This window comes from Anabrus simplex, chromosome 9 (assembly GCF_040414725.1).
Source record: "Anabrus simplex isolate iqAnaSimp1 chromosome 9, ASM4041472v1, whole genome shotgun sequence".
Lineage (NCBI taxonomy): Eukaryota > Metazoa > Arthropoda > Insecta > Orthoptera > Tettigoniidae > Anabrus > Anabrus simplex.
In genome coordinates this window covers 8613071-8635367 of record NC_090273.1, presented here as the reverse complement: position 1 = coordinate 8635367, position 22297 = coordinate 8613071, and the positions used below count along the sequence as shown (strand labels likewise).

Sequence of the window (22297 nt, the reverse complement as noted above, 5' to 3'; positions counted from 1 at the left end):
AGGAGAGGTCTACCCCTTTTCCATGGCAAAAATGTCATTCAGCTTGGTCTTTTACCGTCTGAACGGCAGCAGCCAGTAGGCCCTCGTATTGAAGGAACTTCCGCTGAAACCAGAGCCCACAAGATGGCATCATTAATAGCGGAATGGCGGATCTGTCTTCTTTTATTTTTCAAACGGGAAAGGCCATGGAGGCCACGTCGATCAACGTAGCACCACAAGCTGAGCACTGGGTGCTCCCAAACGTAAAGACACAGCGATACGGAAACTCTCATCGCAAAGACGAAGACCAAGAGAAGGCGAAGGTAATGCTTGGAGCCATGCACCAGATTCAGGTGAAGAAGCAGCGAGGAGACGGGCTTTGTCTTGAAGACTATTAGTTGGCTATTGCGGAGATGACGGATAAGAGGAGCATCCCAAACAGCTTGAATACTTATTTTGCCAATATCAGGGAGAACTACGCCGACTAAGCTTGAACACGAAGATGTGCTCTCTTGCACGGCAGCATCAGGTCCAGGCGTCCGCCAGGTGGTAAGAAAGCCTAGACAAGAAGAAGAGAAGCGTGGAAAGACGCTAAAATGACGGAATCGCCAATTCCACAGCACAATGAATGCCGAGACCACCAGAACCAACGGGAAGAGAACCCTATAACCAGGCATCGCCACTCAAGGAGCAATTAAGGATGTTTCGAGGCCAGTTTTTAATACACAATCGAATTCCTTACAATAGTGGTGTCGCACGCCAAGACGGAGAAAAATGCAGGAAGTACATCAATCGTGGGATGGAAAAGGAACCACGGAGCAAGAAGAACGCTGAATGTGCCGAAAAGTGTCGACGTCTTTTCAGCCAATATCCCGCGCAGAGTTTCAGGGGATAGCGCTGCACCAAGTAGACAACTATTGGATGTTGTTAAAAGACGAATTCCAGGCGCAGAAGCATTATACTTTTATGTTAATCTCCTCACATTGGCAGAGGAACTCAATATGAGACCCGACACAAGTTTTTCTCTGTAAAGAGACAGATAGAGCAGTGGCAGCACGTCCGACGAGGTGTCCTTTGATTCAACCCAGCCAGTTCTACGGTGGAAAAGAAATCAAAAAGAAAATATTTGAGAAAATTGTGGTGGGAAGAAGAGCGAAAAATCCCTTTCTTTGACAAAGTGTTGCGTCAGTCCGGCCCCGCGGTGTAGGGGGCAACGGGTTCGATCCCCGGCCGGATCAGGGGTTATTCATTGTAAATTATTAATGCATCTGGCCCGGGGACTGGGTGTTTGTGTCGTCCTTAACGTTTATTTCCTCACATTCAACACTTTACACTTCCGCCATTTACATAATACACGCAGGTCCCTCACATATCGTGCAAGTAGGGGCAAAAGAACTTCATAGGTCGACGCCCCAAACAAATAGCATTTTAAAAACAGTGTCGCGTCTTATAGACAATAAATGGCTTCCGCACTTGAACGGATAGAGCGGATTTTCAGAATTCCCAAAAGTCTCAAATCACTAATGTCGAGCTTATTGGGTGTGTCCTGCCCCAGTGCAGCAAGATGGTAACACACGGCTCACTTCCACTGTACTTGCCACTCTACATCCACATCTCAAAGGCCTGCGGTCGGTTCACGACACTTCACAACACGCCAACGACTTTCGAGTTGCACACAAGATGTTTACCCAGTCTCATCTGGGTTTCTACAGCCACATCCCAGCATCGTAAGGACCCCTTCAATGGCTTTTCCTCCCACCGTGGTAAAAGCGCTCGAGATTTTCTGTTTGCCGATCACCATGAATTTTACTTTTTTGATTTTTTTATTCTGAGGCCAGACTCCTTGCTTACGTCGTTGTTGCAGTTCAATACGAAATTGTCCGGCTGCATGGCTAAATGGCTAGCGTGCTGGCCTTTGGTCACAGGCGTCCTGGGTTCGATTCATGGCAGGGTCGAGAATTTTAACCATAATTGGTTAATTCCGCTGGCACAGAGGCTGGGTGTATGTGTCGTCTTCATCATCATTTCATCCTCATCACGACGCGCAGGTCGCCTACGGGTGTCAAATCAAAAGACCTGTATCTGGCGAGCCGAAGTCCTCGGACATATCCCGGCACTAAAAGCCATATGCCATTTCACTTCCGTACGAAATTAAGGTCCTCTTATTGCCAGCGAGTATCATGGTGCCATCTCTAATATTATCGTTATCTACAGATCAGTAAAAGAATCGCCATTCTGCGCTCGGGAAAAAATGTTGAACATTTCAGTACGATGCGATAAACGCGACTACAGTCCACATCAGATAAGATGTGCCCATCTGGCCTTGAGAACGTTCTCGGGTCTCCTGTTCTCCTCCTAGAGTTGCGAAGCTACGGTGGTACACTGCAGAAAGTGGATACTGCGCCAATTTTCCTAGCAGAATTGCTAGAGTATGTTCCGCTTGTTGCTTTAAGTCAGGCGACCCCATCTATTGACTGCGCTCTGGACGTTTCATATCGATCTCACAGTCGATTTTCCTGGAAGCAGCTGAGTGAGGGTATTTCAACGATCTTTCTGTTCAAGTAAAGTTCCTCAACAAGTGTCCTCGTTCACCAGTTATTTAATACTATATGGAATTAACCAAAGCCAAACAAAACCATCGGCCCTATAAAAGGAAGCCACAAAGCTGACCGTTCAGTCTAGATCCGGACGAAAATAATAATAGAATAATAATAATGATATTATTATTATTTACATCGTTATGCCCTACTTAGGAGCTCGATTCAACCAGCTTAGCTGATGTGCTGGCCTTCTTCTCTTCATCCTCTCGCTGAGCTTCTTCCTTCGTTCTCCTGTCCAAGTTATAGTGGTGGCTCTGGTGTTGGGTTTGTCTTCACACTGGTGACTGTCGATTTTGGTTCTGAATTTACATCTGTCCGAGATGTTGATTTCCTGGAGATCCATTTCAATTTCACGAAGCCAGCTGTTCCTGGTTTCAGATGAAAGCGACAGGTTGAGAATTATTTTAGTTAGTTTGTTACTGTTCATTCTGATAATGTGTCCATAAAATATCAACCGCCTTTTCCGAAAAGTGTGAGCCATTTCTTTTCAAAATGACAATATATTTCCTGGTATGATCTTTTCCTCCATATTCCCTCTATACAAACTGGACCAAAAATTGTTCTTACAAAAATTTCCTTTTCTGTTTCTCTATGTCACCAACGATTAAGGTTTCTGAAGCATATAACGCTTCAGGTTTGATTACTATATTATAGTAGGCCTATCTAAGTTTTCCTTTCCGAGATATTGATGTTTTATTGTACCTGTTCCAAGTGATCCTGTAAGCTTTCTGTAATTCGCTTCGCGGTTTAAACCAGAGGGCTGAATAATTTCTCCGAAATATTTGAATTGGTTCAACTGAAAGATCTTACGGAATTTAGTTTCCATAGGTTGTCCATCTAAATATCGTGAAGCTCCTTCCATGCATTGAGTTTTCTCATACGAGATTTGAAGTCCTGTTTTGATGGCAATTTCGTGTAATTTTTCAATGGAATGAATTGCTTCTTGCCTGTTATTGGAAAGGATTGCTATGTCATCCGCAAAGGCCACACAGTGCAAGTGAATTCTATCTTTAAGTAGTCGGTCAAGGGTTATTCCTTTAATTTCCTTTTCCCAGGTCCTGGTTACTTTCTCAAGTATGAGATTGAACAGTAACGGAGATAATCCGTCTCCTTGACGGACCCCAGTGTTAATAGTAAAAGACTCAGATATTTCGCCTAGGAATTTAACTTTTGAAGTAGTGCCGGTTAATATTTGTCTGTTTATACTGCCTATACCAGCTGCCGTTTGGCACGACTATCATGCTCTCGTAGAGAGGAGCATACGAAGCAGAGACTAAAACCCTATGTGCAAATAGATCTCTCGTTATCTCAGGTCGCGGGAACAAAGGACACAATGTGCTACTTTGTAACGTCAAGTGGATGGCTATCACTTATCACTTCCACGTGCCACAGTTCCAGCAGACAATGGACATCACCTGTACAGTCGAATTGAACTTGATTAGCTCATTTAACCCACAAGGGCTTGAACCACACCAATTACTTAATTGTAATAACATTCCGCCCGTAAAATAATATTTTCATATTAAAAAATTAGTAAGTTTTCTCGACAGATGTAAACGTAACGTGATGTATCGAAGGCTTCGATTATTTTTATGTTCCCAAGGTCTTGTTGACCTATAGAAAGATAAGTGGAGGGTCTTCTCAGGGCTGTAATACGTCTAGGTCACCCTCCTTTCGGGCACTTCTGTCACGTTGTTGTGAAAATATTGGCCCTTCATACACTCACGTTCTCCCGAGAGGTTCCTCTCCTAGACCCGAACGGATTGAGGTGAAGGCAGCCGTCGGTATGAGACCTGTCTGAAACTACTGTGCGTGAGTAAAGTTCTCGTTATAGACGCTCAAAAATACAGTTTCGCATGGTGTGTCAGCGCAGCAAGTTGTCTGCGCGGTCCGTCGGGTAGGCCCGAGCAATGACAGAGTCTAAGCTCGTTCCACTTGTACTAATGTGCTAGTATTGTTAGAGAACGAGACTCGTTGTTACTCAGTCAAAGTGGGCGATATTTGAACAGTGGGCTGTGTGTGTGTGTGAGTCAACAAAATTCAGAACTCACTGCGTTCCCACTGCGTTCTGTTGCCTTGTTTCTGCTTCGCGTGATTGTATTACGAGTGTAGAACAGAAGAGTAGTGAACATTCAAGTTTCCGAGCTGTCAGACTCAGTGCTCACACAGTATGGACAGTTTATTTGTTTAGTGGTCCGGCTCCATGGCTAAATGCTGGCCTTTGGTCACAGGGGCCCCGGGTTCGATTCCCGGCAGGGTCGGGAATTTTAACCATCATTGGTTAATTTCTCTGGCACGGGGGCTGGGTGTATTCATCCTCATCACGACGCGCAGGTCGCCTGCGGAAGTCAAATCAAAAGACCTGCACCTGGCGAGCCGAACCCCTCCTGGGATCTCCCGGCACTAAAAGCCACACGCCATTTCATTTTATTTGTTCAATGAACCTGAACATCTTTTCGGTTTGGTTCTTTCAAACACTCATTAACCCAGTGTTCGAGTACGAAGCTTTGACGAGTCTAGGCTTTGAAACACTGAGCAAGACATATGTCTTGTAAATGAGTTTGAAAAGTCTAGACGTCGTTTTGCACAGTACTACTATAAAGAGACGCCGGTATCATCAGACGAAGACTTCACAGCACGAATCCACGCAGCGACTAAGTACTGAACACATAAACACTGTAGGATCTGTAATAAAGTTGGAGGATCGAGCACTTTTTATAACTTAATGCTCTTGTTTGGTCGGTGGAAGATTCTTGAGAAAATATAGAACGCACGCCCATCACCATAACCGAAACGTTGTTAAACGTTGACGCCACAGTGCCCAGACTATGCGTTTCCAGACATGGATCACTTCTTGAAAAATGATCAGATTGTCGTCCTCACAACATCATCCTGTGCCGAGGGGTTCGGCGCTTGTTGGTTTACTCTTTACTATAATGGCTGGCTCTGTTTACTTTATCACACCTGTTTTGTGAATAGGTCTCCAGCTCGATCTCTTTCTTACTACTGACATTGGTAGTTCCGTACTGACTTTACATGAATCAATCTTTATTATTTAACAGAATATAATACTTCGTTCGACCTGTGCAATACATCTTATACTATTCTAATTAATTAGTTAACATACAGTTATGGCATGTTTCGACCCAATTAGGCCATCCTCAGCTAAATATTAAAAATTTAAAATTTACAATTTAAGAATACAAAATGTCTCCATTTCAACTCAAAACATGCCACGATCAATGGCGAAATTTTGTAAGTTATTCTTAAATTGTAAATTTGTAATTTTTTGCTGAGGTTGGTCTAATTAGACCGAAACGTATCCTAAGTGTATGTAATTACCACGGCCGACTGGATCCCTCACTGCGTTCCTTATGCCGGCCTTGACAATCGCTTGTAAAGCCCACCACAAAGCTGTAATTGGAAAGATTCACCATAATGCCGTTGGAGCGCTGGCCTCCTACTCACTGACAGGAAGCTGTATACCGCAAATTGCCGCATTTCCAGTTTAATTTATATTGTTTTGCTGTCGTAAATGTTGGCAATGTGTTCGAAATGAGGTGCTTGTTGGCTTGATATTGAGAGCTGATAGTTATGGATAGTGAGTTTATTTTTTATTGTGTAGTGTGGTGATAATATTTTTTAAATTGTCTTTACAAATCTTGGAACTTGTGACATTATTGTGCGCCTTTTTGTACTTCGAGCAGAAATTTTCTGCAAACGAGAACAAATGTAATGAGTGGCTCAAAGTGATTTCTCGCTGTAACTTCGTTCTAAACAAGAATTTTAATTTACGCTCTAATTCGTTTTTTAATGGTGTAGAGATTTGTTTTTTTAACTGTGTTTGTAAATATTCGAATATGTTTTGGCGTGTGCCTTTTTGTATTTCGAACAGGAAAAAGGAACAAAGGAACACTATCATTTTATGAATTCTCTATAGACCAGGACAAACCTACGGAGTGGCTCAAAGCAATTAGATAGATAGATAAAGCCTTTATTTTCTGTGGCGAAGTTAGGGCTCTTGGCCCTTTCTTACACTTAACCACACTTTCATCTTAATTTTCCGTTTCTATTTCGGGTATTTATCATCTTTCTTTCTTTCTTTCTTTCATAATCTGTTTACCCCTCCAGGGATGACCTTTCCCTCGGACTCAGCGAGGGATCCCACCTCTACCACCTCAAGGTTTTTTTGTTGTGTTTTTTTTTTTTTTTTTTTTTTTTTTGCAAGCTGCTTTACGTCACACCGACACAGATAGGTCTTATGGCGGCGACAGGACAGGAAATGGCTAGGAGTGGGAAGGAAGCGCCCGTGGCGTTCATTAAGGTACAGCCCCAGCATTTGCCTGGTGTGCAAATGGGAAACCACGAAAAAACATTTTCAGGGCGGCCGACAGTGGGGTTCGAACCCACTATCTCCCGGGTGCAAGCTCACAGCTACGCGGCCCTAACCGCACGGCCAACTCGCCCGGTTACCTGAAGGGTAGTGTCCTGGAGCGTGAGACTTCGGGTCGGGGGATACAACCGGGAAGGCCAAGCGGCCGCAACTGCTATGCTGAACAGGGGCCTTGTGTTGGGGATAGACAAGGAAGAGTGAAGGAAGTTACCGTCCCCGCATTTGCCTGGAGAAGTGGGAAACTATGGAAAACCACTTCGAGGATGCCTGAGGTGGGAATCGATCCCCCTCTACTCAGTTGACCTTCCGAGGCTGAGTAGACCTCGTTCCAGCCCTCGTACCACTTTTGAAATTTTGTAGCAGGACCAGGAATCGAACCCGCGCCTCCGGGGGTGGCAGCTAATCACGCTAATAGGGTATTTTTTTACCCCTCAATTTTCTTTCATTGAATAATCCTTGAAGCGGAGTCATATTTGCCATATGACAGCAACACAATAGAGTTTTAACCAAGATAATCTGAACTTTAACATTTAAACACTGACAAGTAAGAACCATTACCATTATGACGGTAATGCCAACGTATGAAGTGTTGTTACCTGAGCAATGAACAGTTTACAATGTATTTACTAAAAATACTTTTCTCTCAATGAATATTTTTTTAAATTCTTCTTTTTGCGATTTTTTTACTTCGCACCGACGCAGATGGGTCTTATGGCGACGGTGGGATAGGAAAAGGCTAGGAGTGGAAAGGAATCGGCCGTGGCCTTAATTAAGGTACAGCCTGATGTGAAAATGGGAAACAACGGAAAACCATCTTCAGGGCTCCTGACAGTAGGGTTCGAACCCACTCACAGCTGCACGCCCCTAACCGCACGGCCAACTCGCCCGGTATTTACAATTCTAGTGCAAGGTATGAATGAAATGTAATCTGAAACTATATATATATGTAAACATGTTTGAGTCTATATTCCATACAAGGAATATAGAAAAAAGTAAGACTTACGTTTTGTCCAGTCCCATTCCTGAGAGCAGCAATTGAAGAATTTTAAAACTCTAATTGAACAATGACTCTTAATCTCAAGATTAACATCAGAAGACAAAAGTATTGTGGTAAGTTTTGCTATGTATCTAAATGCCATGATAATAAAAGCGATTACTATTATTACTCCATATCTCCGCAGTTTCATTTCACGACGTTATTTTGGCACATAACAATGAAAGTAGCCTTTAAGATGAATCATTTTAACAGTATTAACCTATGTAACATTCTCCATAACTCTAAATTACGATAAATCGACGATCAAAGTCAATATATTTTCCATAAAGAAGTATGCATTTCTACCGCAAATAGATAGGCCGCCGGCGCCACATTTCGAGCTGTGTAACTACTCCGATTACAGTGCGTGGACCCGATTGTCAAGGCCGGGAAATTTAAAATTTGCAATTTAAGAATACGAAATGTATCCATTTCAACTCAAAACATGCCACGATCAATGGCGAAATTTTCTATTCTTAAATTGTAAATTTGTAATTTTTTGCTGAGGTTGGTCTAATTAAAATAGTCAACATACAGTTATGGCATGTTTCGACCCAGAAAATCAGCACACCTGCCAGTGTTGTTTCTTATTCGGTTGCTATAGACGATATGATGTTTTTCAGATCTTTCACATTCCAGTTTAGCACATTAACACTCAATAGGGACTCCCTCATACTGGTGTCCGAAATCGAAATCTTCTAATTATTATTTATTTAGTCTAGATACGTCGCTTAGATCACTGAGGGGGATTTGTTTCGTTCTCTGCTTCATATCCAATTCCTCCCTTTATCCCATTCTTTTGAATGTAGTTTTCATCATGTTTTCCTTGCATTGTTTACTGAACAACAAAATAACAACAAACAGATATTTGAATAATACTTTATTTTGTCGTAAAGTCAATTATTAAAAGGTAATACAGTTATTGGTAGTAATGAACGGAAATTATATTGCACTCTATGGTGTAGAGGAATCAGTTTTAAGTGCATTCCCACTACCATAAGATTTGAGACTCATGTCAATCCACCCCAGGAAGTTAATGTAGAGAACAACTTCTACGAACCTACTGATGAATTTTCAAAGGTACAGATAAATCAGCATTTATTGGATTGGAGCGAGAGGCAGCGTAATTGTGTAAGCAGTTCGGACTTCCCACTGCCATGGCAATTAGTGCACGCATGTGGACGTTGTTTCTTCAATTAGTCGATAACTTAAATCAATAAGTTGTATGGTACTCTTTGTTCTTGTGGCGGTAGGTGCTGTTCCCCTACACGTAACCAGGCTGCTTTTGGTACTACCTGAATCTCTCTAACCTTAACTGCTTTGGTCCTTACTACTTGTCCCTCCGCCCCCACTCCTCCTCCACTCATCGCTGTTGTCCTTTCATTGTTTAACTGAATTATTTTCAAACTTTTTTTTTCTCAAAGTTGACTTGTGAAGAAGTCCTTTTGTACTAGATCTCCGATTTCTGTTTTGGTTGGCTCCTTTCTCTTGAGATGTTCATGTTTTCATATCTCACACAACCAGAGAAGACCGCCTCCTACTGTCACGCCCGAACATTTCATTTGATGGCATTCCGAACAAACAAAATCGCATTTAAGAGACGTGTCTTATTCCTTCAATTGCTTTTGCAGGCTCCTCAATTCTGGCCTGCGTTGTTTTCTTATTTGACTTCTGACACGTTCGCAGGATGTAACAATAACGTACAGTACGGCCAATCTTTCAGGACACATCCACATAAATGGACCTGGGTCCGGAATCACTTTATTTCCAAGTTTGAACTCCTTTATACAGCTCTATACAGTACATTAATAATGGGAAATACAGGAACAGAACGTAATGCCCTCCGTTGGCGCTGATATATGTAACAACCCGCCATCAGTGCATCCCGCAGCCAAATCCACATCAAGTACCAACCCCAATAAATCGAGGGAAAGATTGAGGAGAAGAAAAAGGAATGATTATTCTAATTCTTTCTAAATAACAGTAATAATAATAACCCTTGATCTACCGAATAAAATAATACTTAAACATACGGCCGCATCATTGTCAGTTCAGCCCGAAGGCTGACTGGATCTTCAAATTGCACCACTAAAGGTATACGCTTATAAACACCAACGGTGTCACCATGATGAGGCACACAAGGCAAGATAACTTGCCAGTGAGGCAAAACGTGTTAATGAACCACGACTGACCCTATACGAGCCGAATGCCATCACATCGAGACGAAGACGACTTGGGTGAAAGAATTCCCCGCTCTGAGTCACGGCACGCAGAGAGCGCCTCGATCGTGCGATCAGCTGATAGCTGTCACACTCACAGTGCAGAGTTGTGTTCAGTGTTAGTCAGGCTGGTGCCATGAGCAGCGTAGAGCGATTGAAGGCCCCCCGGCCTGCGGACCTCCGCCTGGAACCTTGCGTTCCTACATCAGACCTCAGCAGTGACAGAGCCATCACCCTCAGCTTCAGGGACCTCTCGTACAGCGTCAAGAAGGGAATACGGCGCGGTGAGTACTGTCACAACATTACAACCATCTTCTATTACAAACGAATATACCGTACATACATTCAACGAATAAATTTTGAAACTGAAAGAAAAAGTAATAAGTACATTATTTTTAAAAGCCGAAATGGACTCAAGTATATCAAAAGGGTCCGTAGATTACCTGAGTAACAAAACACTTGAAATTTATATGTACTTGATGAATCCACACTAACACATAAATTATATCATTGTTACTCTTTATTTCTCAATCCATTTACCCTCCAGGGTTGCTTTTTCCCTCGGACTCAGCGAGGGATCCCACCTCTACCGCCTCACGGGCAGTGTTCTGGAGCGTAAGACTTTGGATCGGGGGATACAACAGGACAGGAGGACCAGTACCTCGCCCAGGTTGCCTCATCTGCTATGTTGAACAGGGGCCTGGTGGAGGAATGGCAAGATTGGAAGGGACAGACAAGGAAGAGGGAAAGAAGCGGCCGTGGGCTTAAGTTAGGTACCATCCCGGCATTTGCCTGGAGGAGAAGTGGGGAAACCACGGAAAACCACTTCTACACTGGCTGAGGAGGGAATCGAACACCCCTCTACTCAGTTGAGTTCCCGAGGCTGAGTGGACCCCGTTCCAGCCCCTATACCACTTTTCAAATTTCGTGGGAGAGCCGGGAATCGAACCTGGGCCTCCAGCCGTGGCAGATAATCGCACTAACCATTACACCTCAGAGGCCGACGATTATTATTTATTTATTTATTTATTTATTTATTTATTTATTTATTTACACTATTGTTCTCCTTAAGGAGAGCAGTTGAACATGAATACATAATGTCATCTTCGGGCGTTTTTCCTCTTTTCTTCTCAAAATCTCGTCTTCTTTGAATGATTCCTCCACTTTTTCGCAGGTTGTCGTGATATCACTATCACTATCACTATCAGCCATATTCAATCGTTTTTACGATGTGGCCTCTTTAAGTCCGAAGCAAGGTAGGTTTTCATGAGGTCTCTCCATCTGGGACGGTCTTGAGCGATGTTCTGCCAATTGATCCCAGTAGTCTTCCGGATGTCTTTATCCCATCTGTCCGGTGGTCTTCCCCTTGGTCTGAGATGATCTTTCGGACACCACTCAAGCACAAGCTTTGTCCACCTACCATCAGTTCTCCGAGCAACATGGCCTGCCCACTGCCATTTTAGGGTAAATACCCTTTCTAAAATGTCACTGACCTTTGTGACTGACCTGATGTAATCTGCTCTCTTCCTGTCTTTCTTCGTCAAGCCTAGCATGAACCGTTCCATAGCTCTTTGGGTTGTTCTGAGTTTTTGCTTAACAAACTCGCTCAATGTCCAGGTTTCACAACCGTAAGTCAGTACGGGGAGAACACTCTGGTCAAAGACTATCTTCTTTAGGTGGGGTGGCATGTTGGATTTGAAGATTGAAGAATTTCTTCCGTAGGCTTACCAACCTAGTTTGATACGTCGGAAGATTTCTGGTCTTAAGTCCCCTTTCATGTTTACATTTATGATTTTATTTCGGCACTCGGTGTGGTCCTCGAGATTCGCTTTGTGGATCTGTTGTAGGTCCCTCTGAACCTCTTTTAGCCATTCCGTACCGTATTTACTCTTTGTTACGATGTTGAGTAGTTTCTTTGTTGTTCTGGAATTGTCCATTCTGTAAATGTGTATGTAAAACTTTGCTCGGCGTTTTCTGATTTCAACCGTAATGCCGTAATGGTGTTCATCTTTTCATAGAGGTCGTTCTGTGGTCTCTTCATCCAGATGCCATTTGTCTTGACTGCCCCATAAATCTTCCGAAGAACCTTTCGTTCCTGTTTTTCTATGTTCTTAATTTTAGAATGAACGTCGATCACCATTGTTTCGGCTGCATAAGTTTATTATTATTATTATTATTATTATTATTATTATTATTATTATTATTATTATTATTATTTAGGCTAGAGAATTGAACGTTACTTTTGGGAGGGTAAAATTTTCACCGAGAAATCCTAAACGGGTGCTAGACGTCCTATTATGTCATAGTTAAAGATTTCTTATATCTCATATTTCTAGAACTTTAGCAGCTAGAAATGTTTAACTTGGAGAGTGGTTTGTGGCACCTCTGGTAAGTTCATTGTAACTGAATTAAGTGATTCTCGTAGTTCAATAAGATTTAGGAAGGAAGGAAGGATAGTATTTTAGTTCAGTGGCTTTTTCTAATTGTTTTATGGAGTTAATGAGAACCTGAATACTATCCGTGGAGTAGTTAGTAAGACACTGAAAACGTGAAGTGCAAAATTCTGCGATTCATTATGAACACTCGTACAGCGGGAGATGAATTGAAATAACCAAAATAACGGTGAAAAGTGCAAACTACAACAAAACACGTTTAAGTGCCTCTGTGGCTCTCGCCGCTGGGTTTCCTGATTCATATTGCGGTCACTCCATGTGACATTTGTGCTGGACAAACCGGAGGCGTTGTCTTTCATTCCCAGCAACACTCTCCATTGCCTCCAGAGGAGTGCGACAGTTCCTATCCTCACCGCTAGATGCGGCTTCATTCATTCTATTCCTGGCCCGGTTGATTGACTTGAAATAGGCTGTGGATTTTCATTTCCAAGGCCTAAAATTAATATTCACTACGTTATGGCAGCAGCTTGAATGTCAGTTCCTCTGACTGTACAGCAACAACTCTCATTCGCTTTGTTCACATCACATTATCAGCAGAGGCAGTTTGTTTTGTGATTTCTTACTCTGCACAAATGTTAGCCATGCACGCCCCCTTTTCAAGTTTTTCTGTTAGGCTATTGCTCGTATTTCGTGAATAAAAACATTCTTATGTTTACGTTTCTGTTTAGAAATTAATTCAAGAAAATCGACATCTATATATATAAAATAAGATTTTTGTCTGTACATTGCTCAGAATTTAAAAAGAACGGTATTTCTGTATCGACCGTGTCCACAGTAACAAGGAAATGCATTTTTTAATTTTCCGTAATGTCTGTCTGTCTGTCTGTCTGTCTGTCTGTCTGTCTGTCTGTCTGTCTGTCTGTCTGTCTGTCTGTCTGTCTGTCTGTACGAGCATCACGAGAAAACGGCCGAAGAATATTTAATGAAAATCGGTATGCAAAGTCGCGGAATAAGTCGCTATAATCTAGGCCATAAATAATGTATTCACGCTGAGTGAACTGGTAGTTTAGGTGAAGGCCTACAATTTAATTCTCAAATATTTATATTATTAGTGGTCGTATCGATAATACTACATAACTAATGTCATATAGTATTAAATTTCCGATCATTTATGTCTTATACATTGTTACCGTACCGGGTATGATCACAGAGATATTAATGAATTTGGATTTTTGTTACTAATTCCATACCAGCGCCGAGTCACGAGAAAATAGGTAATCAGAATTTAATGAAAATCGGTATGTAAAGTCGGAGAATAAGGAACTACATTCTACGCTATAAATAACTTTATAAGACGCCCTAATATCGCTGAGTCGAAAGAAAACTAAATATGAAGGCTACAATATGGAAAGCTTATAAAATTGATCAACAATAACATTACAATGGCCATTGTTTGTTGTGATGTGCTCTGTGTCTTTCTGTTGCCACTCATCTCCGATAGATAAGATTACTGATGCGTACCGAGTTCTTTTTTTTTAAATTTGCTTTACGTCGCACCGAAACTGATCGGTCTTATGGCGGCGACGGGATAGGAAAGGGCTAGGAGTGTGAAGGAAGCGGCCTTGGCCTTAATTAAAGTACAGTCCCAACATTTGCCTGGTGTGAAAATGGGAAACCACGGAATACCATTTTCAGGGCTGCCGATAGTGGGGTTCGAATTCACTATCTCCTGGATGCAAACTCACAACTGTGCGCTCCTAACCACACGGCTAACTCGCCCGGTCGTACCGAGTGTAACAGCCAGCCTGAATATTGGCGGGAAGTAGCTGGGGACTTAGATGACTTTCTTCTTTAGCATGGCATTCTTCTGCTTCATACATTTTTGATAACCGTGCGCGTAGAGGCGCGCGGCTATGAGCTTGCATCCGGGAGATAGTAGGTTCGAATCTCACTATCGGCAGCCCTGAAGATGGTTTTCCGTGGTTTCCCATTTTCACACCAGGCAAATGCTGTGGCTGTACCTTAATTAAAGCCACGGCAGCTTCCTTCCAACTCCTAGGCCTTTCTTATCCCATCGTCGCCATAAGACCTATCTGTGTCGGTGCGACGTAAAGCCCCTAGCAATTTTTTCTTTTTATATACTACTGGTTCATCATAGCATTCGGGCTATTCAATCCCTACTCTGAGGCTCTGACTGGAATGAGCAGTGTGCATATTTAATGGACTAATGGCAGAGGAGTGTTCACGGCTGTCTGCGGCCTGGTCATTCCAGCTCTAGAACTTAGGACTGTTAGATCGACACCGTAGTACTGTTCGTTAAAAGTGAGAAAATGTGCAGTTTTTCATATAATCGAGTATTTTATATGATAACATTGCTTTCAATAGCTACCTTCCTACCGACGTTTTTGTAATGACCTATGCTGACTTCAGTTAGGAAAACCACAAAGTCAGTCTTTCTGAGAATCCCGTAGCGCAACACGGGTACATCAGCTAGTAATAAATAAAAGCGTTTGACAGAAGCTGACTTGGTTTTCTTTCTGTTGTCCGGATTATGGAAAGGTCAGTTTATCGGGATTTCTGCACTTCAGGGAGTCATGTTACTAACTTGAAGGGTGAAGCTTTCTGTGCATAGTCATAGAAACAAAACCTTCTTCGTCAGTTGATTTAGAAAATGCACAGATTTCGACAGTACGGCGTGAAAATGAAGAAAAAAACTTGAATAATACTGTTACTGGACAATCGTCAAAAACTTATTGCTACAAAGATTTTCTCAACTTTGATGAACCTCTTTTAGTACGAAATCTTAAATTTTTTTTAGGACGAAATAATCGAATGTTTCCTCAAATTGAACTCTAAGACGTAATGATAGAATAGTATAGGAGATATTATAAGTATAATTTTGTAAACAATATAAATTTATTAAGGATGATCTGTTTGTTTAATAGAAAAAAATTGTTAGCACAAATTGTATATTATTGTATTCTAGAAAAAAAAATTCTTCTCTTGTTACTTTAAAATTTAGTCCTTGACAATAATGTATTTTAGTGTACCATTTGCCACCGAGGTAGACACCTCATTTGCAAATAAAGAGATTTTGATTTGATATGAAGTACGGTAGTGAATTTCTCTTTCTTTCGTGTCGTGGACTCTCCCGATCGCGCATGTCATTTACTGTAAGCCAAGGTCGGAAATATAAAACTGGAACAGATGAATCATTTAAGATGTGGTATATACTAAGTGATACTGAATCAAGATGCAGCGATCAAACGGTCTTGTGTAAGAAAGTATGAGTTCCGGGACGGTATTCTCTTTATATTCGTCTGTTTCCAGACCGACGTCATTGTACGGGAATGAAAGCCATATAGACTCAGGATATTTTATTTATAAGATAGAAGATAAGGTAGCGAGAATGACTGCTGGTACAAAGAGGTGGGGAATGACAGGAGTGTAATAGAAATTATCAGGTAGCTACTTTAGGAATAAACCCGATGGTTGTAGCTGTACACATAACAGGGCTGCAGTGTGGAGTCATATGAATGAGGATGGATTATCTAGAAGGATAACTGCCTTAACCTTCAAAAGGAAATTTAAAGCGGGGTGCTTAAAATACATTGCAAACTTCTGGTATCATAGTTCTGTGTTCAGGCTAGTTGCCTTGGTCAGATTATATTAGTTTGCAGTAATACTGTATAATACAGTCTTTCTTGAACAAATAACTATAAAATAAACGTGCCCACAGCGCATATGGGGAGACAACTACCTGGGGTCGGCCTTCCTCGCTCGTATGGCCAGGAGTAGCCGCCTGGTGCAGGTTATCTTATTTGACACCAATGGGTGACCTGCGTGTCTCGATGTGCGATAATGATAATGAGGTATGGAGAGGGTGAAACCTGGAATCGGCACGTAGTCTTCTCCTATCAAATAACACCAACGGGTCTGCTCAATGCTTAACGTCTCCATCCGACGGACGAATGACCATCCACATGCCCTCACTCCTTATGAACACTGCGGATAGGTTTGGATTTGAATCCAGGCTCTTGGTACGCAATGTAGTGATTATAAATGCTACACCACCCCCCTACTAACATGTTTCTACCCACGGGACTCGAACCAGGTAACCACAGCCACCAGGCGGAGTGCTATATGGAGAGATGTACAGTTGTTAGATGGTGTGTCCATGCCTCCGAGTTACACAAAGGTCTCTCGCCACCCAGCCAAGGAGAGATAGTCGCCATCTTTAAAACTTGTTTGATTGTGTGTGTCACTTTTTATTTGCGATTTGGTTCCCCAGAGATGCAACAACCATCCTTTAAATAATCACAAGTAAAGTTTAGATTTTTCGGTGTTGTTGAGATGAGTATTCGTCAAGGTTCATCGCGTGAATCGTGGTTCCGAACATTTGAGTCTTCAGCAATTTCTCTTTTCGAAACTGTTCTTTGAATCGATCGCTATAAATAATAATATAATTGGTATTACGTCTCACTAACTACATTTTTATGGTTTAAGGAGACGCCGAGGTGCCGGAGTTCTTTTACGTGGCAGTAAAGAGGCTGGCGTGTTTGACCACCTTCAACTACTACCGAACTGAGCCAGGATAGAACCTGGCAAGTTGCACTCTACCGTCTCTGCTACTCGGCCCGACACGATCGGTATTCGAAAAGTTCTCAAAACCGAGATACAAACAGTAAGGCAGAATTTTTACTTAACGGAACAACTATTTCCATGCCTACTTCATTTTTCTATTCTTTCTTTTTTTAATTTTTTTTTCTAATTGCTTTACGTCGCACTGACAAAGATAGGTCTTATGGCGACGATGGGATAGGGAAGGCCTAGGAGTGGGAAGGAAGTGGCCCTGGCCTTAATTAAGGTACAGCCCCAGCATTTGCCTGGTGGGAAAATGGGAAACCACGGAAAACCATCTTCAGGGCTGCCGGCAATGGGGTATTTCGTTTCCTTCCTTCACTTTTGGAAGAATAAACTTCCTTAGCTATGTTATCCCGCGCGACATATCTCTAAGCACATTTCAAACGTCCTTAGAAGTTACACATTCTTCATTTCAGAGGGCATTAGTTGAGATCTAGCTCTCTGCATGGCTGCACAGTACCGTGTACTTCTTTCTTTCTTAATCCGTTTACCGTCCAGGGTTGGTTTTTCACTGTCCTAGAGCGTGAGACTTTGGGTCGGGGGGGATAAAATGGGAAGGAGGACCAGTACCTCCCACAGGCGGTTTCACCTGTTATGCTGAACAGGGGCCTTGTGGAGGATTGGAAGGGACAGGCAAGGAGGAGGCCGTGGCCTTAAGTTAGGTACCATCCCGGAGGAGAAGTGGGAAACCACACAAAAACTACTTCGAGGATGGCTGATGTAGGAATCGAACCCCCGACTACTCAGTTGACTTCCCAAGGCTGAGTGAACCCCATTCCAGCCCACGTACCACTTTTCAAATTTCGTGGCAGAGTCGGGAATCGAATCAATCAATCAATCAATCAATCAATCAATACTGATCTGCATTTAGGACAGTCGCCCAGATGGCAGATTTCCTATCTGTTGTTTTCCTAGCCTTTTCTTAAATGATATCAAAGAAATAGGAAATTTATTGAACGTCTCCCTTGGTAAGTCATTCCAATCCCTAACTCCCCTTCCTATAAACGAATATTTGCCCCAGTTTGTCCTGTTGAATTCCAACTTTATCTTCATATTGTGATCTTTCCTACTTTTAAAGACGCCACTCAAACTTATTCGTCTACCAATGCCATTCCACGCCATCTCTCCGCTGACAGCTCGGAACATACCACTCAGTCGAGCAACTCGACTTCTTTCTCTCACTTCTTCCCAGCCCAAACATTGCAACATTTTTGTAACGCTACTCTTTTATCGGAAATCACCAAGAACAAATCGAGCTGCTTTTCTTTGGATTTTTTTCCAGTTCTTGAATCAAGTAATCCTGGTGAGGGTCCCATACACTGGAACCATACTCTAGTTGGGGTCTTACCAGAGGCTTATATGCCCCCTCCTTTACATCCTTACTACAACGTCTAAATACCCTAATGTACAGAGATCTGTACCCTTTATTTACAATCCCATTTATGTGATTACCCCAATGAAGATATTTCCTTACATTAACACCTAGATACTTACAAGGATCCCCAAAAGGAACGTTCACCCCCTCAACGCAGTACCGGTAATTAAAACTGAGAGGATCTTTCCTATTTGTGAATCACCGGGGATGGCAACTAATCACACTAACCACTAAACCACAGAGGCGTACAACACCATATTCATGACATCTTTCGTTTTAACAAGACGCTTACAGCAGTTACGACAGGCTGTACTGCCACCTGAAGGTGCGGCAGATGACGTAACAAGAGCACGGGTCTGTGCCCTCTTTACTCTCTTTTAAATGTTTTAGTGCATTACAATAACGAGCTAGTATCAGACATGCTTAAGCGTATGCTGTGTTTAAACAATAATAATAATTATAATAATTTGAGTTTACGACCCACTAACTGCTTTAACGGTTTCCGAAGTCGCCGAGTTGCCGGAATTTGGTCCCACAGGAGTTCTACCGACACGACGCAGTCGTATTTGAGCATCGAACGGCGATCGAGCTGGCCAAGTCGGGCTCATGAGGCCAGCGCTCTACCGTCTAAACTACTCAGCCCGAGCGAGTTAGCCGTGCGGTTAGGGCGCGCAGCTGTGAGCTTGCATTCGGGAGATAGTGAGTTCGAACCCCACTGTCGGGAAGCCTGAACATGCTTTCACATTTTCACAGCAAACAATGCATCTATATGGTCATGGCCACTTCCTTCCCGATCCAAGCCTTTTCCTCTCCCATCGTCGCCACAAGGCCTATCTGCGTCATTGCGTCGTAAAGGGAAATCTCCTCAGCTCAGCTAATAATTATAAAAACAATACACGCATACTGTTTTACATGGGAGGACGACACGGTTATATGTCTGAAGTGTAATCATTATACAGTATATGGAATAGAAGTTGTGACACTTGCACGGAGTGACACTTGCACGGAGATGGAATGTGTTGACACTTGCACGGAAAGCCAAAAATTCCCGGAAATTACTAAGCATGGCTATTTCAAACAGTGACACTTGCACGGAGGCCCAAGGAGGGTTGGAAAACCAGAAACAGGGGAGGAGAAGGCCCACCCGGTAAGTAGAATTCATTGCTACAGTTGATTGTGTGACAACTAGTGTTCAGTGTTGAACTGGTGATAATTGCTCTGTAGCTATGGAATTCACTGAGACCACCTTTGTTGATTTACGACGGACATCAGTATATTGTGGACTATACCAATAAAGATCAAATGACTTATTGGCGGTGCGTATACTTCAAGAAAAGTAAATATAAAGGAAGAATAACGACGAAAGATAATACAGTTTTAGGCGAGACAAGTCATGTTTGCATTCCGGACGACGCGGTGAATGAAGTGAAAAAAAAAGTGCAGTAAATGCAGAAAAAAAAACGTGCAAGGGAAACAGATAGTATGATTTCAACAGTTTACACCGAAGAAGTAGGCCAGCTCTTCAATAGAGGCTATAACTTTGTGACATCACTGACATCACATAGAAGTGCCAAACAATCATTAGGCCTACATCGTATCCGACGGAAAGGAATGGGACCTACAAAAGACCCGATCGATTCTGGAGGTGTAATAATACAGGAAAGACACATAGCAATGAACGACGGTGGAAAATTCCTACTTGAAGACGACAACAGGGGGCTTAAAGTCAGGATATTAGTGTTTGCCAGCGAGAAAGGAAGATCTGCTTTATCAAGTTGCTCTTCCTTCTTTGTCGACGGGACCTTCAAAAGTTCAAGCAAGCAGTTTGGGCTGTTACTTAACATCCACGCCGATCTTGGAAGTTCTTGGGAAGAAACCAACACGATACCAGCTGTCTACGCGCTGTTACCAAACAAGAAACGGGAAACCTTATGCTCGTTTCTTTGAAGCTGTTAAAAACAAGTACTAGGATGGAACTCTGTGACACGTATTATGGACTTCGAAATCGCCATCGTCCAATCAGCTAAAACGCTGTTTCCTCAAGCTGAGATTTTTGGTTGCAACTATCATTTTAATCAATGTCTATGGAGGAAAGTACAAGATTGTGGCCTTGTTACTGCGTACAGGGAAAATGAAGGAATTAGACTTCATATTCGAATGTGTTCAGCACTAGCGCTCATTTCCCTAGAAATGATTGATAATGGTTGGCTATGTATTCAGAAGAGCTCGCCTGAAAATCAGAATTTACAAGTGTTTTACGACTATGTCGTTGGTCAATGGCTGGATAACGAGCACATGCCAAGGAATATGTGGAACTGTTGTGGAAGGCGGCATCGGACCAATAACGTTTCTGAAGGCTGGAACCAAAGAATAAACAGTTTAATTTCGAGAGCGCACCCGAATGTATATTCGCTGATCAAGACTCTTCGAGATGACGCAGAGTACTACGGTCACCAATTTGTCAGGATAGTTTTGAATATCGATGGGAAGAGAAGAAAGAAATCAGCAGTGAAGATCGGTGAGAGTATTTCAAAGGTCTTAAAAATACTTGAAGTTGATGGCAAACTAAGATCATTCCTAGTTTGTGTTGCTTACGCTCAGAAACTGCAGTGAAACTACCCTGGAATATTACAGGATTTGTAAATCATGCAAATATTGTAAATATAGAAATATTCTAAATCATAATTAATAAAGAGAAAACGTGACAATGGAATATCACTGCATAACCATGCAAATATCTTGAATCAGCACTTAATAAAAAACTTGACGAACTTGCATAAAGAGAAAAAAATATATGTATGAGGAACGCAAAGAGACTACCTCCCCGTGGTGTTCCCTGGAAAGGCGCTAAGTCAGCTAAATGTATCTTACAATGCATAAAATTAACCAGAAAAACAAACCCCAGGGAGCAACAGCCCTTGAAGGGCCTTGGTCTACCAAGTGACCGATGCTCAGCGCGAAGGCCTGCAGATTACGAGGTGAGGTATGGTCAGCACGACGAATCCTCACGGTAGTTATTCTTGGCTCTCTATACCAGCGCCACTATCTCGCCATCAGATAGCTCCTCAATTCTAATCTAATCACCTTCAACCAGCCCTCAGATTCAGGTAAAAATTCCTGACCTGGCTGGGAATCGAATCCGGGACTTCCAGGTAAGAGGCTGGCACGCTACTCCTACACCATGGGGCCGGCATTTATAAAATTAACGGTTACTTATAAATTGCATCTAGATTCACTACCGTGATTGCCAGAGCTAGGATTTTTGGTGACATGTCATTTTTAAATTGGTTCTAAACAGACATTGCTAACTTGTATAGAAATCCTTATCATAGTTCCCATATTGTAGAAATGTTAATTACCGAGAAAGTGGCCGTGCGGTTAGAGTCGCGCAGCTGTGAGCTTGCATTTGGGAGATAGTGGGTTCGAACCCCACTGTCGGCAGCCCTGAAGATGGTTTTCCGTTGTTTCCCATTTTCACACCAGGCAAATGCTGGGGCTGTACCTTAATGAAGGCCAAAGCGGCTACCTTCCCAATCTCCCACCCTTCCGCCGCCGAAAACCTTCGAATGTCTTAGTGCGACCTTAAACAAATAGCAAAATAATGCTAATTTATTAGGTCATTTTTGTTATTTTTTGCCATTTTGTATTATGTCATTTT

At 42.4% G+C, this 22297-nt stretch overlaps 1 protein-coding gene across 2 annotated transcripts in view; it reads left to right on the top strand.

Annotated features, from left to right (window-relative positions):
* The first annotated feature begins 10329 nt into the window (after positions 1 to 10329).
* Positions 10330 to 22297, top strand: part of LOC136881073 (ATP-binding cassette sub-family G member 1) — a 106940-nt gene continuing 94972 nt past the window's right edge. For both annotated transcript variants that reach the window (XM_067153686.2, XM_067153685.2), the window contains exon 1: positions 10330 to 10511. In XM_067153686.2, coding sequence (XP_067009787.1) covers positions 10364 to 10511 — 148 coding nt within the window. In that variant the 5' untranslated portion in view covers positions 10330 to 10363. The remainder of the gene's footprint in view (positions 10512 to 22297) is intronic.